This window comes from Urocitellus parryii, chromosome 15, assembly GCF_045843805.1.
Source record: "Urocitellus parryii isolate mUroPar1 chromosome 15, mUroPar1.hap1, whole genome shotgun sequence".
Lineage (NCBI taxonomy): Eukaryota > Metazoa > Chordata > Mammalia > Rodentia > Sciuridae > Urocitellus > Urocitellus parryii.
In genome coordinates, this window is record NC_135545.1 from 33,139,328 (window position 1) to 33,161,371 (window position 22,044).

Genomic DNA, 22,044 nt, shown 5'->3' on the forward strand with positions numbered 1-22,044 from the left:
CTTAAGATTCCACTGATCTTATAATCCATCATTATTGTTTGTACTAGAAAGAAAAAATACTCCTATAACATGCAATAGATTGCAACACACAGCCTCATTTCAGAAGTTTTAAAAAGATGTTTGTCTTAATAAGCATAGGAGAGGTGCTCTACACTATTAATCAGCCACATGTGGTGGTACACACCTGTAATCCCAGCTACTGCAGAGGCCGGGGCAGGATGATTTGAGACTAGTTTGGGCAACTTAGTGAGACACTGTATGAAAATAAAATTTTAAAAAATGTCTGGGGATGCAACTCAGTGGTAGAGCATGAATGAAACCCTCAGTTCCATCTTTTTTTTTTTTCTTTACTGGAAAAACAGAACAAAATAACTAGTCTTTAGATAAATGCACAGGAGAACCACAGTGAGATACTACCTGGCACTCATTAGGATGGTTCCTATCAAAAAACTAGAAAATAGTTAGTACTAGAGAGGATGCAGGAAATGGGAAACTTTGTGCACTGTTGATAGGAATATAAAATGGTATAACCTTTTTGGATACAGTATGCAGGTTCCTAAAAAAAATTAAAAGTAGAATTAACACCAGAAATTCCACTTCCGAGTATATATCAAGGAGAATTGGAAGCAGGAACCTGAAGAGCTAGTTTGTACCCATGCTTATATTCGAAATTCATATTCATACGTTATTCACAAAAGGAAGGAATTCTGACACGTGCTACAACATGGATGAACCTTGAGGGCAGTGTGCTAAATGAAATAAGCCAGTCACAAAAGACAAACCTGTGTAACTCCTTTTGTATATGATAAGAGGAGTCAAATTCAGAGACAGATGTAGAATGGTGGTTGCCAGGATTTGGGGGAGAGAGAAATGGGAGTTATTGTTTAATGGGTATAGTTTCAGTTTTACAAGATAAAGAGTTCAGGAGATAGGCACTGGTGGTCAATGTGCTTAATGCCCCTGAACTGTACACTTAAAAATGGCAAATCTTGTGTGTATTTTAGTACACTTGAAAAGCTTTTTAATTAGAATCAATGAAATAGGGTAAGTCACAAAGAGTTGTCATGCTTTGAAGGATCATTTTTGAAGTCCATTGCATTTGCTCCACTCATGAACAGGGGTGGGTTGGGGAAGGCCTTTGCATTTCTGCTGTGCTCTAAGGGAAACCATGTTCTCTGTTCTCACCTGGGTCACGGCCCTCTCTCTCCTCCCTGGCAGACCTTTGGTATGGCGGAGGAGTACCATCGGGAGTCAATGCTGGTCGAGTGGGAGCAAGTGAAACAGCGGATTCTGCACACATTGCTGGCCTCGGGAGAGGATGCCCTTGACTTCACCCAGGAGAGTGAGGTAGATGGATCAAACAGCTGAACCGTTACTAATAAACACATGAAGCCAAAGGACGCCTGCCTCCTTCATTAGTGGAGTTCTGGCAGTTGGTCGCTGTCTTCCCACAGATTTTGGGATGCTGCATTCGCCTGGACTTCCTCCAGCATGTCTGGTTGCTTTTGCTCAGTCTCCTTTGATGAATTTTCCTCAGACTGTTTGACCTCAAGACGTTGGTCCTGGGCTCAGTCCTTGACTTCTGTTTTCTCTCTAGTTACTGCGATGCTGATCTTACCTAGGCTGTGGCTTCTACTTCCACCTGCTCGCTCAAGACTCAAATTTGCCTCTGGAACCCTGAACCCCACATTTGTTTATCTGGTTGCCTTCTTGGATGTCTCATAGGCATTCGGGTCCAGAATTGAGTCCCAGCAGCTGCTCCCTACTGACCCACCTTCTCTTCTCACAGAAGTCCCCATTGTCACAAACAGCAATTCCAGTTTTTTGCTGGCTCACATCAGAAAAACCTCAGGTTCATTGTTGTCCTCTCCTTGCTCTCCTCATAACCACTCCCTCACATGCTGACAAATCCAGAGTCCAACCACCTCTGCCCACCCCACTGTTAGCAGTTGGTCCAACCCTCTTCATCTCTCACTTGGACCACAGAGCCAGCCTCCTGGTGGCGGTTGTAGTTGTCTATTGCTGTATAACAGATACTCGAGACCTTACAGACTGAAGCAAGCTTTTGCTTGTCTGGGTATTTCTGACTCAGGTCTCCTGAAACAGCTGTCAGAGCTGTACTCATCCCAGGGTTTGACTCAGGAAGGCTCCATTCCCCAGGTCCTCCATGTGGCTCTTGACAAGCCTTAGGTCTTCTCTGGCCTTTGGCTGGAGATATGACTTCCTTGCCAGCAGGCCTCTCCATGGGCTATTCACAGTGTGACAACTTGCTTCCCCAGGGCAGGAGGAAGGGACCCAAGGGAGAGCTAGAGCTCTGAGATAGAAACCACAGTCTTTCTGTTACATAATCTGAAAAGCAATATCCTGTCATTTCTCCAGGTTAGAATTAAGTCACTAAATCCAGCCTATACTACAGGGGAGAGGATTATAGGAGGGCTTAAATACCAGGAGGTGGGATTATCGATACTGTGTCACAGGCTGCTGAACACACTGATCTCCCTGTGTTTGCCTTGTGCCCTGCTAGAGTTTCAACACAGCAGCCACAGTGTTCCTGTCACTGCTTTGCTTAAAGCCCTTTAGTGACGTCCATCTCACTTGGAATAAAAGCAAGTTTGTCTTTACAATGACCCATATAAGTCCCTACATGACCTGGTAGTGTGGCCTGTCCAAGTCCATCCCGTACTGCTCTCTCCTGAAACACAGTAGATGCATTAGAAAATACTTATTGAATGAATCATTTTGGCTTTAGCTAACTTTCTACTAAGGGATATATTGAAAAGAATGTTGTTTTAGAGTAGGGAAAATTACATAGCCTTAGTTGCCAGTGTTAATGCATTGATAGTAGTGCTAAGTTTAGGATTTTCTCCTCTTTTTAAAATCTAATTAAAAAAATAAAGGCAATATATTTATATAATTCAAGAATTAAAGCACTCTGTCTCCAGATACCCTGTTCCCTTTCCCCTCTGTTTTTCCCATCAGTAGTCACCATTATTACTTTCTAATATATATTTCTAGCATTTCTTCATACAGATACAAATATATAAGAATATGTATTCTTACTTCTGCACCTTCTTACCCAAAAGCTAGCTAGCTGTGTGTTCTGTTCTACATGTTTCTGTTTTCCCTTGTTGTATCCCGGAAATCTTCCCTGCAAGGAATTTTGAGGCTGCATCTGGGATCAGCAGGCAAGCCTGTCTTGCTAGGTCAGTGATGCCCTTGTGCCTACTGCACCCTTATCTTCCTGTGTGGGGAAAGGGACAGCCCTCTATTCAAATCCTGGCTTTAGCTGTGACTGTTCCTGAGGCCTTATTCAAAGTTTTTTTTTTTTTTTTTTCAAAGCTCTGCAGGGTCTTCACCAGTGAAATGGGTGTGTTGGGGCAGATTAGTGATCAAGTAAATAAGCTGATCCACGATGACCATTCCTTACTGTTGTCTTTTAAATTAGGTTCAGATCATTTGGAGATGGAGATTAAAAATTGTAATGTAAAAATGAATAGTATTAGACATTTTTAGGCAATATTACCAAATCTTCCTGGTAAGACTTTCCCCCAGAACTTGTTTCATGGTAGCTAGCATTCTTTTTGTACATACAGATAGGAAAACTGAGGCCCAGAGAGATGGTTAATATGGTAGCAAGACCCAGACTGTTGACTTCTAGACCATTGCTCTATTGAAGTCTGGGTCAAAGATGGATGGATTGGCAGTTAGTGGTACCCACAAGCTAACCAAACATCCTGCATCTGAAGATTTGCCCTTGATATAAAAAAAACAGGTTTTTTTTCCTATTAAATTGTCTCCATATAAATAAATGCCAAGTCTTTTGTCTTGGGAAATTGTTTCTTAAGGACTATGTCCCATATTTCTTAGACTTGAAGACTTTACAATCAAATCAGAGTCTTTCAAGAACTTAATGTATAAGATCCTGCCAGCCTCGTGTTTCTTTCTCAGTTCTTTATGAATGTGGGCAAATAACTAGAACAACTCATGGTTTTATAAACTTCATTTTGAAAAAAAAATGGTGTTAATAGGTTGTGTTCTGTATAGGGATTTGAAAGTAATTATAAATTGCAAATGAGGTGTTCTTTCTTGATTGCTCATCTCTTCAAAATAGGCTGATCTACTTAATAGATTCTTCTTCCTTGACCTCTAGTCCCCTTGGAAAGGAGTCACCTGTGCTTTTCTGTTCTCTGTTGACATCTAGCAGCATGAATAAAACTGCTGTAAAGTTGACAGACGGTTCTCTCTTAGGTTAGTCAGGGTTTGCCATTTTCTGGAAACTTGTAAGTTTTGCTATTTTGAACATTTTTCTTGAAGGGTAACATGTATGTGAAGAAAAGTGCACAAAAGATAAATATATAACTCAACAAATTGCCACAAATGGAAAACACTTAGATGAAGAAACAGAATCTTACCAGCACCCCAGCAGATTACCTTTGTGCCCCTTTCTGATCTCTGTCCCTTTTTGCCAGCAACAATGGAACCACTGCCCAACTTCTAACATCATAGCTTTATTTTGCCTGTTTTTGAACCTTGTGTAAATAATGTATACTCGTGTTTCTGTCTTTTGTGTAATGGTCTGTATATTACTGCATGTAGCTGTGAGCCACCATCTCAGAGCTGATACCTGCAATTTGTTTATCCATTCTGCATTGATGGACATCGGGTAGTTTCCAATTCTTGGCTCTTATAAATAGTTTACTATGAACATTCTTTTGTGTGTCTTTTGGTGATTACACATTTGTATTTCTGTTAGTGCACCTGAGAGGAAATTGCTAGGTCAGAGGGTTTGCATGGGTTCAGCTTTAATAGATATTGCCAAATGGTTTTCCAAAATGGCTTTACTAGTGTATCCTCCCACTAGCAGTATTTTTTAATGTGGTGCCGAGAATTGAACCCAGTGCCTCACACATGCTAGGCAAATGCTGTACCACTGAGCCGTACCCCCAGTCCATGTGGCTATGGACTCTTGTGCCCCGTTCTTGCATCTGGTCAGTGTGAGGAAGAACTCTCCCAGCAGATTCTGTGTCAGGATAAAGGAATCCTTATGTATCTTAGCCAACTTTTAAAACAGTATCTAAAGGTACATTTATCAAACTCCAGTGTAGTCCAGTGGTTGTGCTGGTATTGGATGTCATCGGTGGGCGATCCCCTCCTGTATTGTCTAGAGAATGACTTAGTAAGCAGCAGGCTGGCTGGAAAAGTTAAACTGGAGCTTAATAATTATAGGTAGTGATGATGATATTCTCTGCTGTGATGTATGAAGTGTTCAGTGTATGTTGAACAGCCTGTGATTTTGGTAATGGATATAATATTGTATTCTCACCAATTCCCAGTCACACATCTTTTCTACATTTTTACATCTCAGAAATCAAGATATGTCTTAAATTAAGTGGTGTGTCATAGTTTGACAACATTTTTTTTCTTTCCTAGTGACATATAAAGTGACATTTTCTTATGATAGATGATGTATTAGATTTGATGAAATCCAGTAAAATACACATGCCAAGAGTTTGAATTTGAAAAGTCCAGATTAGATGATTCTAGGCTATATTTTGTGTCTCCCTGGTGATTTTCTAGGGGATGGGCCTGGGTCATTTGGGAGTTTGAGCAGAATTTCAAGAACAGAAGTATTCTGCTGCTCTTTTAAAAAGAAGATTAAAGAAAAAAAAAATCCCAGCTTGCCAGGTTGTCATCATGATGTATCACATGAACACCTGATCGGGTGGTAGAGGGTGTAGATATACTTGGGAAAACTCTGCTGCCCTTGCTTACCCTCACCAAACCACTTCTGTTGGAGGTACACATCCTTCCAGGTCCCTCTCAGGTCCCCTTGTGGTGTTTGTATGTATGCACATCTTACCAATTATCAACCCTAAATGGCACCGTTGGATATATTGGGTTGTACAACTTGGCATTGGGTGGGTTTTGTTTTACTTATTTCAGAGCTTTCTCTAAGTTGTATGTAGGGCTCTGTTGTTTATTAGTGGTTGTAATAGTGTTCTGTTACGATGACTCAAGCATTTACTCATTTTGCCCAAAAAGAGCAAGGTCACACCATCATTACTTGTATTGCTTTAGAACCCTGGTGTTCTGGTCTGTACTTGTTCTTTTTCCCAATAGTACTGAGCTTTTATAGCCAAACATTGTAAATTAATCACTTAGATCCATTTTGCTTACGTAATTTTCCACTTGGAAATGAAACTCCCTTCTTTCCGTGACACCATCTTGTCCTTTCCTCCATGCTTGTCTTGCTAAGGACACTGGTTACACTCCTTGCTGCCTAACTGCAGTGTGCCCTCCATGCAGTCATGTATCCCTGGATACATTTTGTACAATAATAGGTGATGAATACAAGTTTGCAGTGCTCTCGCGACACACTCCTACCTGTCCTAGAATGGCTGTTTGGGGAACACCCGAGTGCTCTGAGCAGCCCGTTCCCAGTCGTGTCTCTGTGAAGCTACTGTCTCTCTCCAGGCTCCTGGTGAGTCCCTCTTTTTCTGTTCGCCCTGCTCTGCTGTCTTTCCTGCTTTTCTGTCTCTGATTCCCTGTTCCTGTTGTCTGCTCCTGTTGTCCTGTCCTATGTACTGTCCTGTGGCTGTAGCCGCCGCTACTTGGCTCCATCAAGCCCTGGCCCAGGAAAGCCCAGAGGCCAGAGGCATTTGGAATGCTGTTCCCACCCAGCTACTGGCACCCACTTTCCCAGCCCACGGGCAGTCCTGGTGTAGAATCATGCTGAAAGCTTGCCAGGTCCGTTGCTCAGGAATGTGTGTGTGCACATCTTGTTGATGGACAGTTGACTTTATGTGTGGTAAAACAGCAGCCTGACCAAGGGCAGCTGAAGGAGAGGTACTTTTGAAAACAAGAGCATTAGGCAAAATTAATTTACATGGAAATTCAAGGGCTGTACCCAACTACTTTTTAAATGGATAATTTTAAAAATTAGGTCTTTAGTACTGGAAATTTTGTCTCAAGGCTGTTTGCTATAGCTGAACCAAACGTGCTTGCAGAAGGGCCTTTTTCCTGCTCTGCTTTTCCTTCTCTTACCGACTTAACAGGTGTGCTGATCTGTTCTTTAAAAAAGCTACAGACCCTTCAGCTTTCAGATGTCTTGGTTCTGGAAAGGTGGCTGTCTTATAGAACACCCTCAATGCAGTGTTATTAGAGACGTGCAGAATTGGCACAGAAGTAGACGGTGTGCTGGTGGGGGTTCTGTTCCATCAAGGAGTGTGTGTTCATTGTAGAAAAACAAGACGACTTTCTAGCCAGCACAAGTGAAAACAAAGTTCTTTTCAGTGGTGTTTCTGCAGTGTCCATATCTAGCCGTTATTGCTTGTCAGATGTTTTGTTCGCATATTCATTGTGGTTTTTTGGGGATGGGTATAAGGGATTGAACCCAGGGGCACTTGACCAATGAGCCACATCCCCAGCCCTATTTTGTATTTTATTTAAAGACAGGTTCTCACTGAGTTGCTTAGTACCTTGCTGGTGCTGAGGCTGGCTTTGAACTCGTGATCATCCTGCCTCAGCTTCCCAAGCTGCTGGGATTAAGGCACATGACCTGCCCCAAATGTTCATTATGGTTGCTTGTTTTTAATTTATAAAGTGATAACAGCTAGCATTTATTTGCCAGGAGTTGGGCTCTGTCTGAGTTTGTTCGATCTATTCCTTACAACAGTGCTGTGAGTTCAGCAGTTGGCCACTGAGATCCATGGGTTCCATCAGTGGATTCATCCAGCCACACATGAAAAGTAACCAGAAAAAACAATTATGTCTGTACTGAACACAAGTAGGTGTTTATCTTGTTGTTATTCCCTAAACAGTATAATAGGACTATTCACGTAGCATGTACATTGTTTTAGGAAATACAGGTCATTCAGACATGATTTATAGTATAGAGGAGGATATGTATAGGTTACAGGTAAATGTTATGCCATTTTATTTGAAAGACTTCAGAATCTGTAGATTTTGGTGTCTGTGGTGGGTTCTAGAACCAGTCCCCCATACATACCAAAATAACCACTGTTTTTCTCCCAATTTAATCTTTATCTCAAACCTATGGGGTGGGTATCAATTTTACTAAAGAATCTGAAGCTTAAAAGAAGCAATATGCTTGCTCATGGTCACATAGTTAATAAGCAGTGAATCAGGGTTTTTACCTCTCTCTGGCCCTGCAGTGGCTGTCCTGGGAATCTTGCCCCTGCTGCTCTGTGGTGGGCAGGCTAGAGGAGTGGTGAAGAGTGCAGAGCGCCAGGCCGTGGGTTCAGGCGGTGGTTCCCTGCCTCCTGCTGTAGTGAACTTGAGCACATTGCTTCACCTTCCTCTGGGCTTTTTTTTTTCTTCATCTGTAAGATCTGTTTCCTAGGGCTGTGGATTAATACATGGAAGTTCAACTCAGATAGTGCTTGGCACAGTAAGTCCTGGATTAACATGGCTCTTACTGTCTTTGTATGTCACTGTCCATGGCATATCTACTTACTTGGCTCACAAGACGGCTGCCATAGCTCTAGATGTTAACATTTGTATTCAAGGTTGAAAGAAGGAAAGCTGAGAGGTCATCCAGTTCTTTTTTTTTTTTTTTTTTTTTTTTTTTATATTTTTTTAGTTGTTGATGGACCTTTGTTTTATGTATTTGTATGTGGTGCTAAAAATCGAACCCAGTGCCTCCCACACGCTAGGCAAGCACTCTACCACTGAGCCACAACCCCAGCTCCAAGGTCATCTTGTTCTTTACCCCCACTTTATCAGGAAAAGCAGAGGCTGTCTGCATACTTGTGTTTCCATCTCATCAATTAGAACTAGGGTGGAAGGCCATCCTGGCTGTAGTAGAGGCCGGGAAAAGGTACTTTTAATGGTGTGTAGGGGTCACATCTGTGGGCCAACAGTTACATTTCCAGAGAGTTGCATCTAACTGATACCACCTTGGACAATTTGAAATCTTCCCTGGTGGGAATAACTACAGAAAGCAGTAAATGCCGCACATCTGATCCCCTTCCCCAAGAGCCAGTTGTTAGAAATTGATCAGTTCACTTTTGGGGGCATTTAGCTCTATATGCCGGCCCAAAAGGCAGCAGGGAGAGAGGTGAGGAGTGGGATTAGGAATGATTGCTGGGTCAGCTAGCCACAGCATCTACCAGCGCCAGTAAACTCTTATGCTCTTTTAATGTCAGTGATTGCTGGAGGTCAGAGTTGAGGCAGATCTCTCAAGGTCATCGAGGACAGCCCCTTCATTTGACTGATGGGAATCTGAGGCTCCAGGACCATGTACTTTGATCCAGACTTCAAAGCCAGGGAGTGAAGCAGCCCTCCTGGTACCTAGAAGTCCTTGGCAGTCCAGTGTCCATTCTCTAGAATGGAGGGTTTAAAACCTGCCTTTCTACCCCTGTGCCTCTCCTCTCTAGCCTGCTCTAGTTGTACCCACTCTAATACTGCTTTGATCAGCTCTCATGGCGCAGGGAATTGGGCTGTTGTTATCCATTGGCTTCCCAGGAAGCCTACTTTAGTTTTGGTTTTTAGAAAACCAAAAGAGCATTGATTATTTTTTTAAATGAGACAAACTTGAATTTGACCTCTGCTGTAATATAGTACAGGCCAATGTATTAGAAACTGAAGAATGTATCTAAATCCATATTTGTTTATAATAAGAAATCAGCTTAGCTAAAGATGAGCTTTAGTCTTTCTTTTTTTTCTTTTATTTTTTTGTTGTCATTGGACTTTATTTATATGTGGTGCTGAGAATCGAACCCCATGTCTCACACATGCTAGGCAAGTGCTCTACCACTGAGCTACAACTCCAGCCTGAGCTTTAGTCTTTCTTTAGAAAAGACTAGTAAACTTTTTCCATATATGTATATGTGACTCTCCCATTAGAGGGTAAGCTCTTCAGGGCAGGACCTGTGAGCTGGCTCCTTTTCATCTGAGGGTGGATATGCCCAGTGCATTTGGCATTTACGTGTATTCATTGTATGAATGAATGACTAAATGAATGCCCAGCTTGGACTGGCTTCACATCTTCAAATACAGAAAACGAATTGGCAGCCGTTGTCTTACTGTGGACTTGGGATCAGAAAGTCTGAACCTGGTTTTGGGGCCCTGTGGAGTCTGTTCCTTCAGTTACTACAGATGAGGCATGGAAATGGGGTGCACTGATAGGAGTGTGACCTCACTGATGGGAAGATGAGGTGGAGAGGGGGCTTGGGGGAACTGCATATTAGAAGATGTACCTTTCCAGAAACAGTCAGTAGGGCTTATCTGGCTTTTCTTTACATTTGTATCAACCCGGTCTCTTGCCTGCTCTCTTGCCCTGTGTTCATGGTAAGATATCGTGTTCTGTTGAAACCTTAACATCATCATTTTGAGGAAATCTTAAATAGAAAATAGATTCCTCTTAGCTTTAAAGACAGAGATCTGTTTACATGACTTTTATTTCTTCACATGACTGAGTACTGTTCTTAACCAGTTCTGGATATGTCTTTATCTACAGCCCAGTTACATCAGTGATGTGGGTCCCCCTGGTCGGAGCTCTCTGGATAGCATTGAGATGGCCTATGCCCGGCAGGTGAGTATGCTCTCAAGGACTTAACCCAGGAAAATGCACGTGAGCCTCTGGGAATCAAAGGGAATGATGATTTCATGTGAAAGTCAAACCCTGAAAGCAAGTTGGGTTTTCATGTAGAGTACTGGTTAATATTTTACCATATAGGCCACTGGAAAATTCTATCAAATAGGGTAATTGAATAACTCAGATTTGATGTGGGGAAATTGAAATCTGCCCTCTACACTGACCAGGCAACCCATATTGCATTCTTGGCAGTGGCTCTGTGTACAGTAAAGCCTTGAGGAACTACCCTGTGTAGCAAATGGAGTTCTGTATTAACTGAGTTACCTGGTGAGCCAATGGTGTGATCAGAAACCCTTCTTTCACCCCTTGCTGAGAGGGATGTCTCTCTGCCTTGGTAAGCATAGTGTTCTGAGCTACTTCATATCATTACCATCTTGAAGAAGCTCCCGATACATGGGGATCTTGCTTATGGTTGCTGATCATGACCGTGCAGGAGTAAGGCTGTAAACTGAGGTGCTTTAGTCTGGTAAGCACAAACTCACTACTGGACTGAAACGGACCTGAGGACAGGCATACCTGGGGTGGACTTTTTGAATAAAGCATTCCAAGCCAACTGCGTTTTATTATAATTTGTCATATTCCTCCATAAAGTATCAGAAAGGGGAAACATACCTGTTCCTTCCACCCCTCTTAAGATCATCCTGCACCAGCAGCAGCCGAAGGACACCTGCTCAGATAGTACCAACTCCCATGCCTTTTGGGAAGCACGTTGGTGCCCCCTCGTAGCCCTCAGCATTACCTTCTTCCTTCCTTCTCTCCAGCCTGGAGTCGGGTGGTTGGAGGAATAAACAGGTAACAGTTATGGAGGGGAGAGAAGGGCCACAGAAATTCTTACACCTTGTGCTCTTTAGCAGAGGACTCTGGCTTCAGTTGCCAATTAATTAGTCACTGAAGTTCTGCATTAACTGAATACCTGGTAGCTGGTAGGCTTTTGGCATTACCAGAAGTCCTTCTTTTTCCCCTTGTGAAAGACATTTCCATGCTTTGTAAAAGTCTCTCTCCTTTAATATGCCATGGTCTTTCCCAACTGCAGGCAGCTGAAACCAGTTTATCAGCTTCCCACAAATGGGTCCCCCTTTCTTCCCAATCCATGTTTTACCACTGTCCTCCATTTATTTCTTTCTGCTTCAATCTTTAGATCCATTCATCCTCCCTCCCCCCCCCTCTCTCTCTCTCTCTCTCTCTCTCTCCCCCCCCCTCCTCCCTCCCCCTGCACATCGACACCCTTTAAATTTCACCTTCATTACGGGGCTGAATCCGTCCTTTGCCATGGCCATCACAGGAATTCAGGCCTGATGAAATTATAAGCTTTTGAAGAGAGAAACTATGTGTTTTCTATATCTGCAAAGACTAAAACTTCCTACAGTGTAACATTTCAAAGCACTTGGAGCACCCGGATGTCCTCTATCTGTTTACATGGCTATCCCCTCCAGTGGACAATGACTCTTTGCACCACATGTTAACATAGTACCTTGCAAAGGGAAAACCCCTAATAAGTGATCATTGCGTGAATAAACATACCTTATCGTTTATTTTTTATTTTTATTTTTGGTACTGGGGATTGAATTCAGGGGCACTCAACCACTGAGGCACATCCCCAACCCTTTTTGTATTTAGAGACAGGGTCCCACTGAGTTGCTTAGGGCCTCACAAAGTTGGTGAGGCTGGCTTTGAACTCGTGATTCTCCTGCCTCAGCCTTCCAAGCCACTGGGATTATAGGCATGTGTCACTGATAAAATGGTCCATTTTATTTAATCTTTTTTTTTTTCTTTTTTTTTAATGGTTGTTCACAACATTACAAAGCTCTTGACATATCATATTTCATACATTAGATTGAAGTGGGTTATGAACTCCCAATTTTACCCCAAATGCAGATTGCAGAATCACATCGGTTACACATCCACATTTTTACATAATGCCCTATTAGTAACTGTTGTATTCTGCTACCTTTCCTATCCCCTACTATCCCCCCTCCCCTTCCCTCCCATCTTCTCTCTCTACCCCATCTACTGTAATTCATTTCTCTCCTTGTTTATTTTCCCATTCCCCTCACAACCTCTTATATGTAATTTTGTATAGCAATGAGGGTCTCCCTTCATTTCCATGCAATTTCCCTTTTCTCTCCCTTTCCCTCCCATCTCATGTCTCTGTTTAATGTTAATCTTTTCTTCCTGCTCTTCCTCCCTGCTCTGTTCATAGTTGCTCTCATTATATCAAAGAAGACATTTGGTATTTGATTTTTAGGGATTGGCTAGCTTCACTAAGCATAATCTGCTCTAGTGCCATCCATTTCCCTGCAAATTCCATGATTTTGTCATTTTTAGTGCTGCATAATATTCCATGGTGTATAAATGCCACATTTTTTTTTATCCATTCATCTATTGAAGGGCATCTGGGTTTATTTAATCTTTATAACAGACCTGGACGCTAAATGGTATTGTTGTCCTCCATTTAAAATAGAGGAAATTCAGGTTCAGCAGGGTAGTTTTATCTAACATCAGTGTTCTCTTCAGTCCTTAGAATAGCAATGACTTCTAATACAAAGTGAAGTCTTCCACAAGAGTAGAAGTTACTAGTTTTCACTATCGTTATTTTAGTACTAGAAAAATAAAATCCAGCTGGGCACGGTGGTGCATGCCTGTAATCCCAGCAGCTTGGGAGGCTAAGACTGGAGGATTGCAAATTCAAAGCCAGCCTCAGCAAAAGCGAGGCACTAAGCAATTCAGTGAGACCCTGTCTCTAAATAAAATACAAACTAGGGCTGGGGATGTGGCTCAGTTCTGAGTACCCCTGAGTTCAATCCCTGGTACCCCCCGACCCCCTACAAAAGCCAAAGTACCAGTGGCTTCCTTATACCTTAAACCTCACATAGTTTTAATTTTTTTGTTTGCTAAATATTTTGGAGAAAATTCTACCGAAAGAGCAGATTCTTTCCAGGAAAAACATATATTCCAGTTGTGCAGCAACTGCTAATCTAATGTGTGGTGGCTGCAACCTGACATTCCTTATTCAGTTCATGGACCCTGGACATGGGACCATTCAGGCCTTAGACCAGGATTTAACCGGCCTTTGACTTCTAGGAAGTAGCAGCCGAAACCGTTCCACTGCTCTGTCTTCCTGTCTTCTTCCTTGGTCCTTGCTCCCTGCCTGTGGTGCTCCTTCCCCAGGACCACCTTACTCTCATTCTTCAGGTTTTTGGAAGGCTAGGAAAGCAATTAGTCTTGGTGTGTTGCCCTTAACCCAGGCACAGATCTGGAGAGCTGGCCAGTATGGCTGGCTCAGCACTGTGAGGAAGGGAAGGTCTGTGGAAACTTCTGACCATTTGTTGGTTTCGGAGCTGTTTCAGGAAATCTTAAAAAGAAGTGAAAATAGAAACTGTGCCATTTACTTTGCTTTCCATCATTTCAGATTTATATCTATAATGAGAAGATTGTCAGTGGCCATCTGCAGCCTAACCTTGTGGACCTCTGTGCTTCTGTCGCAGAGCTGGATGATAAGGTAGTGACCACAGCTAGCCTGTGTCAAAAGGTGGGGTCCCATGTTCAAATGGGATTAGCAGTTTGCTGACTTGGCTAAAGTGCACTCAAGAAACACTCTGTTCCATGGAGTAAAATTTAATTGTTCTTCAGAGGTTTATTTAAATAATTTTGGAGTTTTTTTTTTAAATAATAATATTTTTTTAAAATGTATCTTCAGAAAACCCAGCCAATTCAATTAATAGTTGCAAGAGTTCTCCTTAAGCTATCGTAGCTTTAAAGTTCTGACAGTTTGACTCTCCACTCATCAGTTTCCCTCCCCAGACAGACCGTTGAGGCCTCTAAGGAGAGCTGAATTGTAAAGGTGACATAGTCTTTTTTGACTCAGGTAGCTGAGCTTTCTTCATACGCCCCTCATCCCATTCCTCTCTGACCTCCTACCCCCAATTTTTATTCCCCCTCTACTCTTATCCCTGGCCAACTTTCTCCTCTGGGGAAAAAATTAAAAAGCAAAGAAGTGAAGCCAGGCATGGTGGTGCATGCCTATAATCTCAGCTACTTTGGGGACTGAGGCAGGCGGATCACAAGTTCAAGAACAGCTTGGGCAACATAGCAAGACCCTGTCTCAGGATAGAAAGTAAAAGGACTGGGAATGTAGTTGAGGGGTAGAGCACTGCAGTCAATCCTACGACCGCACAAACACCACCAAAGAAGTGGGTGCTGGGTTCCAGGAGGGGGAGAGATCATGGAAGCAAACACCCGTATACAAGGTTGTTGTAAAATAGCAAAATATAAGGCAACACAGATCTAGAGGAGAAAGCTGGAGCTCACCAGTCACCCCACTGCTTGGAACAAGTCGCACTTGGCTGGATATTCTGCGGTTTTAATTTTTGATGAAAACAGACTTTTGCCTTTTGCTTTGAAAAGGTGTAAGCCTCTTTCTCCATCCGGTGCCATATTCCTTAGAGTATTACCAGAGGTTAAGAGAAGACATTTTTAAAGAGAAATTTATAGCCAGGAGGACTCAGGAGAGGGAGGAGGCCCGCTGTGTGATATTAGCACAAAGAATGCCTGCTTCTTCCTGGAGGAGCTCTAGAAGGGAGTGAGGGGGAAGGAGAATGGAGGCTGGGATGCTCACCTAGTGGGTAGGAGCAATGGCCTCCGGAGAGTCCCTGGGAGGACAAAACCTGTATTATTTAGTTTAAACTCTTGTTTTAAGCCTCAAGAAACTCAAATAACCTTGTAAGGACTAAAATGCAGCCCTAGAGTTTAAACTCTTAGAACTCTGGTGATTATAAACGTATTCACTCTCTCTTAAGGGAGAGCCCACTGAGATCCAGTGTTCTTGTTACTTTATGTGGCTGTAATTATGTAGGTGGTTGTGTCAGGCTGGATGGTAATTGATGAGGAAGCCAGAGCGAGGAGGGATGGGGGTGCTCAGAAGTGGATGGAACTTGGTCTGCTGGCAGAGCAGAGGTGCATCTTCTGCCCTTTGCTTGAGCCTGAGGGTCTCAGACAGAAGACATTCACTCCCCCTCAGCCTGCCCATCGCCCAGGTCAGCGCTGTGAGAGCCGAGTAATTCCTCCAGCCCTGCAGCATTATCACGTGCAGTCTCGTTTACATCCAGAGCATTTCTGACATGTGGACCATGGTAAAACAAATGACAGATGTGTTGTTGGCACCAGCGACTGACGCCCTGAAGAGCCGGAGCAGCGTGGAAGTGCGCATGGAGTTCGTCAGGCAGGCGCTGGGGTACCTCGAGCAGAGGTGAGGCAGCAGGAGCTCGGTGGGCCTGTTCCACTCCCCAACACCGGCTCTCCTTCGGGTCTCGTCGTCTTTGGACTCACTGTCCTGTGGCCCCGTCATTGAGACAATGAGCAGGGCTGAGGGGCATCCTGTTGTCAGAGCCAGGACTGTTCCTGCAGTGGCGACAGAGCACACGTGAAAGTCACGTGAGTGGGAGCGCTGTTAGATTGGTTCTCTTCTGCTCTCAGTCCCTTCACACGGAGTCCTCGTGGTTATTAGGCTGGAACGCCCAGGTCATAATTCTGCTTCCTGGCGCGGTTCAGCTCTTACACCTTGGGTTCTTCTGTTTCCTCAGCATTCGAGTCTTTATCCAGTAGGTGTCACCACGTGAAGCCTTAACCTTGCTGTCTTTCCAGTTCCACTCTTTTAATCCCTATGAATCCGAGAGTTTCCCAGATGCTAATGCCTGATTGCTTTGCCACTTTCTTGCCAATCAGAGGTGGCTGCTGTTACATAAAAAAAATTATGCCTGATACATAAAAAATTATTTGGGACTGTGCCCTTCTGCCCTCAGTATTGTCCCCTTCATTAGTGGGGCCCATGTCATTCATCCCTCCCTGTGGACTCTCTCTCAGAGACAGACAGAGCCTCTCCCTGATGGTGCGAGAGAGAAAGCCCAGCTGAATGTCTCACTAAACTGCAGCCTTTGCACTGAACCTCTGCACCTGCCCACAGCCTTGTGTGTTTGCCTTTTGTCAGCAGAATCATGCTTCATTAGGAAGTCATAGATTTCCTGTATGTAACTGAGGTGGTTCACACTTGGTGTGCAGAGAACGGGTTTGAATGAACAGCATTAGACGGACACTCACCAGCTTCCATCCCCTGGTAGAGAGATCTTAAACTCCAAATTCCTCTAGCCTAGGCATAAGGTTTTATAAAAATAATTCATGAGGCTTTAGCCAAATTTTTGTAATTAAGTTTTGGGTGTATTTGATTTCCCTCCACAAAAACCTGATGCACGGGTACTATTTATTCATTACAAGTCAGCAAAATATGAGCCACAATATTTTTTTTCGCCATGTAAAAGCATACGGAAATTTTTAAAGGGATGTAAATATATGCTGCTCAGGATTCTTCTATCTTCGTCAACCTCGTCCTTAACTTGGCGCTGACAACAAGGGTGCCAGCCTGCCTGCCTTTGTTTTTCTCTGGCAAGTCATCTCCTTTTATCACTTATTATTTTATTATTCATTTCATTTAGTTTTAAAATATTATCTTGTTCCGTTAATTCCCTCAACAACACTTCTCAGAGCTATTTTGGAGTATCCTACCCATGACTATCGTAACTTTATTTTCTTTTTCACTCTAGCGTGGCATTGCTCTCTGATGGCATCCTTTTGAAGGATTCATTATCACCTTTACATAGACGAGAAATTTTAGAATAATTAATCACAGTTTTAAAGTGTTTTTGCTAATGTTTTCTGCTGACAGTACACATACAGTATTTCAAGTGATGTAATGTACCAGATGGCAAAGTAGACCCAGTCCCAAATAATTTTTTATGTGTCAGGCCAAAAGTGTTGAGAAAATGTGGTAGGCTCAGTCCATCTCTTCCCTGCCACATTCTCAGGTTTGAGGCAGGATATATGTTTCTTAGTCCTCAAGGAATTTAACCTCCTTCTTCAACTTTCCAGCACACGAATCATCTTAATTTAAGCCGGAAGAAACTACAGCGGGCACCTGTTTGTTCCACCTGCTACAGGACTCTTTATTCTCTTATCCAACCTCCGCTTTTAAATACTTCAGTGGTAGGGACCTGGTTACATTTGTTAAATTGTGTTTCTTTATCATTATAAAAACAATCCATATTTCTTATAGAAATTTTGAAAGATGCCAAAAAGAAGACCCCAAAAAAGAGAAGATGTCCTTTACCTACATCCAGAAGCTCCTGTTACCTTGTTATTTTTTTCACATTTTGATATATGAGTATTTTGTTTGATTTTATTTTTTACACAGTTTGATACAAAAGTGTACAATATATGATTTTTAGTTTGATTTTTAATTCTTATCAGAAAGTATTTAAAATTATATTAAAACCATATATTAGAATATCAGTAACTTGGACAGTTTAATCTTGTTATGGAAGCACTTAAAAATAGTACAGAGGATTTTAAGAAGGATGCTACCAAATAAAAGGGAAGGTAGAAAATTATCATTTTGCAATCACTAAGGTCCTGACTGGTTCTGCAAGGACCACCAGTGGAAACTAAAACCAGTAGGTAAAAAGATTGTTGATAAATACATGACCTCTCAAGTATACCCCACAGGTTACTTATGAATTACAAAGGGAATGATATTAAATTGTAGTGGACAGATCTGATGGACAACATCTGGAAGCCAAATAACAAAGAGAGTCAACCTAGAGGCTCATTATGAGACCCTGCAAGAAGGGTTACTCAGTGGCATCCATGTGGGGTCATTGGCAAAAAAGTTGAACCTTAGTCAAATCTCGAAGAAATGATCCAGCTTTGTGGGACATTCCACCAGACAGCTGGCCTGGGTTCTTTAAAAAAGGACAGTGTCGGGCTGGAGATGTGGCTCAGCGGTAGCGCGCTCGCCTGGCATGCGTGCGGCCAGGGTTCGATCCTCAGCACCACATACCAACAAAGATGTTGTGTCCGCCGAGAACTAAAAAATAAATATTAAAAATTCTCTCTCTCTCTCTCTCCTCTCTCACTCTCTCTTTAAAAAAAAAAAAAAGGACAGTGTCAAGAAAGACAAAACGGGAGGTAGAACTACCCTAGGGCAAGGGAGATGGCAGTGCCATGACATCTGGCTGCCATGTATTTCCTGGACTAGATCCTGGATTTTAAAAGAAAGCAAACCAACCAGGCATGGTGGTGCACGCACGCCTCTAATCTCAGTGGCTTGGGAGACTGAGGCAGGAAGATCACGAGTTCAAAGCCAGCCTCAGCAACAGGGAGGCACTCAGCATCTCAGTGAGACCCTGTCTCTAAATAAAATACACAGTAGGGCTGGGGATGTGGCTGCTCAGTGGTCGAGTGCCCCTGAGTTCAATCCCTGGTGTCCAAAAGAAAAAGAAAATAAACCATGAAGGACATTAAGTCTTGAATATAGGTTGTATTTAGATACTACTACTGTTTTTTTAAAAAATATATTTATTTTTTAGTTTTAGGTTGACACGATATCTTTATTTTATTTTTATGTGGTGCTGAGGATCGAACCCCGTACCTCATGCATGCTAAGCAAGCGCTCTTAGCCCCAGCCCACTACTGGTTTGTTAAGGTCTCATAATGAGCCTCTAGGTTGACTCTCTTTGTTATTTGGCTTCCAAGTTTGTTAATGTTTCTTGGTGTTGTGATGTTGAGGTTAAGTAGGAAAATGTCCTAGTTCACATAGAAAGTTTAAATAGAATCCACTGGAGAGCCAGGCAGTGGGTGGAGCAGCCCCTACACATCAGCCCTGGAAGCTTTTGAGGCCCACAGTTGTGTTCCTATTGAGTATCCGCCATGAGGAGAAATCTGTATAGTGATAAATAATGTATTTTATTTCATGAAAAACATACTGTTTCCTCCTGTGTGATGGGTTTGAAACCCAGGCCCTGCTCTGTAGAATCACAAACTAATGTCATGGGTGTGGATATATTGTGTGTAATGTGTGTTTTCAACCTCCTGTTTTTTCCTTTTACATTTTTCAGTTATAAGAATTACACCCTTGTGACTGTGTTTGGAAATTTGCATCAGGCCCAGCTGGGTGGTGTGCCTGGGACTTATCAGTTGGTGCGAAGTTTTCTGAACATTAAACTTCCAGCTCCCTTACCTGGACTTCAGGTATTAGCAACCTCTGTGTGGTCAAGATTGCCCCAGAGCAATTGCTCTTCGGTGTTTACAGTTAAAATGTGTATGTGTGGAAAAGAGACCAGGGAGGGGTGAGGATGGAAGCTGAGAGGCTCCTGGGGGCCTGGTCGTGTGGAGTCCAGGGTGAAGGAGCAGGAGAGGAAGGTGGTATCGGGTTCTGGACGTATTCTAAAGTTGAGCTGTGAGGACTCTCAGAGGAACTTGGGTGTGAGACGCAGAGTCTGAGATGACTTGTGAAATTTTAGCCAGAAGAGTTTCTAGGATGCAGCCCTTCCGAGCTCACCATCAGCTAGGGGAATCGTCTTATAATCAAGCATCACGCGATATACAATGCCCTAACCTGGGGGATCTAGATAGAGGAGGCTGGCTTTGTACAGGAAGTGAAGGTCACACTTGCTCTTAGAGAACAGGTGTTCCCCAGCCCAGGCCTCAGAAAGGCCATTCCAGGTGGGGAGAACTGCGGGAATAAATGTGCCGAGGCTGCAGAGAGCACCTGGAGAGGGTGCATGGGCAGGGCTCGCCAAGGTCGGGCCTGCGGAGAAGGCCTGCACGCCGCACTCACAAGCACTTTGGTCTTGGTCCACAGAGGGGTTTAAGTGGACAGGGGACATGGTGCCATGTGAGTTTTGGAAAGATCTTGCTAGGAGAAAGGAGGGAAGGGCTGAGAAAGGAGGTAGGAAGTTCACTTCTCCAGGGCAGTCAGGAGAAGCAGGGCTGGGTGATTGCAGGCCTGCTGTGCAGACAGTAACAGGACCAATTCAGGTAGATCCTGTAGTAGTGGGGGAGTGGGGACAGAGCTGCCTCAGATTCCTGGGGCTTTGAAGTGTCTGACACAAGGAGCTCAGCATCTGAATGAAGGAAATGGCTCCTGGTTGGTGGTTGGGGTTTTATACACTTGGGTAGATAATGATGCTCCCTTATTGGTCAGTGGTGTTTTTAGCCCTTGCTTCTTGGGGCTAGTTGAAGTTAAGTTACCACAGAATAATGGCATCTGATGGCTGCCAGCCACTGGGATTCCTTGGGGAAAACAGGACTGGCTGTAGATTCCTTGGGGAACACTGACTGGGTGAGTGGACTTCTGGGGGCAGGCTCCAGGGCCACACTGCCACTTCCTAACTCACCAGGACAGGTCACTCAGCCTCCCCTGCCTCAGTTTCTTTGTTGAAAACGGGGAGCAAGAGGCTGTTAATGGTTCTTACCTCATGGGGCGGCTGTGAGAATCAAGTGACTTGGCCTAGGAGAGAGACTGCGCTGGGCGCTGGTACACCAGGAGGCAGTCGTTGAGCTGTGGTATGTCACCTGAGCGCCGGCTGTCCTGTTTCAGGATGGAGAGGTGGAGGGCCACCCTGTCTGGGCGTTGATCTACTACTGCATGCGCTGCGGAGATCTGCTTGCGGCTTCTCAGGTGGTGAACCGAGCCCAGCACCAGCTGGGAGAGTTCAAGACCTGGTTCCAGGAGTACATGAACAGCAAGGACAGAAGGTATAGAGTGTGGTGGCCCATCGAGAAGCCTCGCGGAGTCCAGGGGGTGGCCTTCACTGACATCATTCCCTTTTCCTTCTCATGCTTAAAATAAATTTCTACTTGGGGAAAAAAAGCTTAGAAAGTGAGCAGAACTCTTGGGAACATGACTGGAAACAGAAGGAAAGCTCTGTTCCCTCATGGCTGTTTACACACACGCACACGTCTGCGTTTGGGAGTTCCCTGATCCAGCGAGTGCACAAGTGTGCTGGGGAGCGTGATCTGACTTAGCACGAACACCCAAGGCTCATCAGGGTGCTGGCTAAAATGGACTGTTTGTAGAGTCCTGTTCTGGTGAGCCCGATGCAGAAATATGTTGTTATAGACTTCATAACTCAAAGGCTAGAATTAAAAGTTTATAATATGACCTTAAATCAATTTATTAAGCTTTTTAAAAGTTCTGTGACATTAAGGAACTAGCAAGCATTAGTCTTCTTCTGGATTTTGCTAATGTAATTGGATACAATTTCATATTCAAGCCTAGTTGATGTGTCTGTGTATAGAAGAAATAGCAGTGGTCACTCCAGCTGTAGCTGTGACAGACAAGGGCAGTGTCAGTCCTGCCATGTCAAAGTGTTGTCTCAAAGTGCAAGTCCCTGTCTTGCTCATATTAAAGTAGGGTTGATGTCTTGGAGTTCCCTCTGATGGAGACCCTGAAGCAAGGTTTTGCATGCAGGCAGTTCGTTTGGGAGGCGACCCCACATGAATGAGGGAGCAGCATTTCGGGGGGCTGAGGCCGTTGAGGGGAACTGCTCAAGAGCTGCTGTGGCACAGTGGAGCGCTGGTGCGCCAGCATTTCTGAC

The 22,044-nt window shown here is 43.6% G+C and overlaps 1 protein-coding gene across 1 annotated transcript in view; it reads left to right on the plus strand.

The window, feature by feature from the left end:
- Nup93 (nucleoporin 93) overlaps nucleotides 1–22,044 on the plus strand; it is an 83,654-nt gene that overhangs the window by 51,458 nt on the left and 10,152 nt on the right. Inside the window, exons 4-9 of the mRNA XM_026395707.2 lie at nucleotides 1,219–1,347; nucleotides 10,481–10,555; nucleotides 14,028–14,117; nucleotides 15,724–15,863; nucleotides 19,561–19,693; nucleotides 21,045–21,202. Of these exons, the coding sequence (XP_026251492.1) occupies nucleotides 1,219–1,347; nucleotides 10,481–10,555; nucleotides 14,028–14,117; nucleotides 15,724–15,863; nucleotides 19,561–19,693; nucleotides 21,045–21,202 (725 nt within the window). The remainder of the gene's footprint in view (nucleotides 1–1,218; nucleotides 1,348–10,480; nucleotides 10,556–14,027; nucleotides 14,118–15,723; nucleotides 15,864–19,560; nucleotides 19,694–21,044; nucleotides 21,203–22,044) is intronic.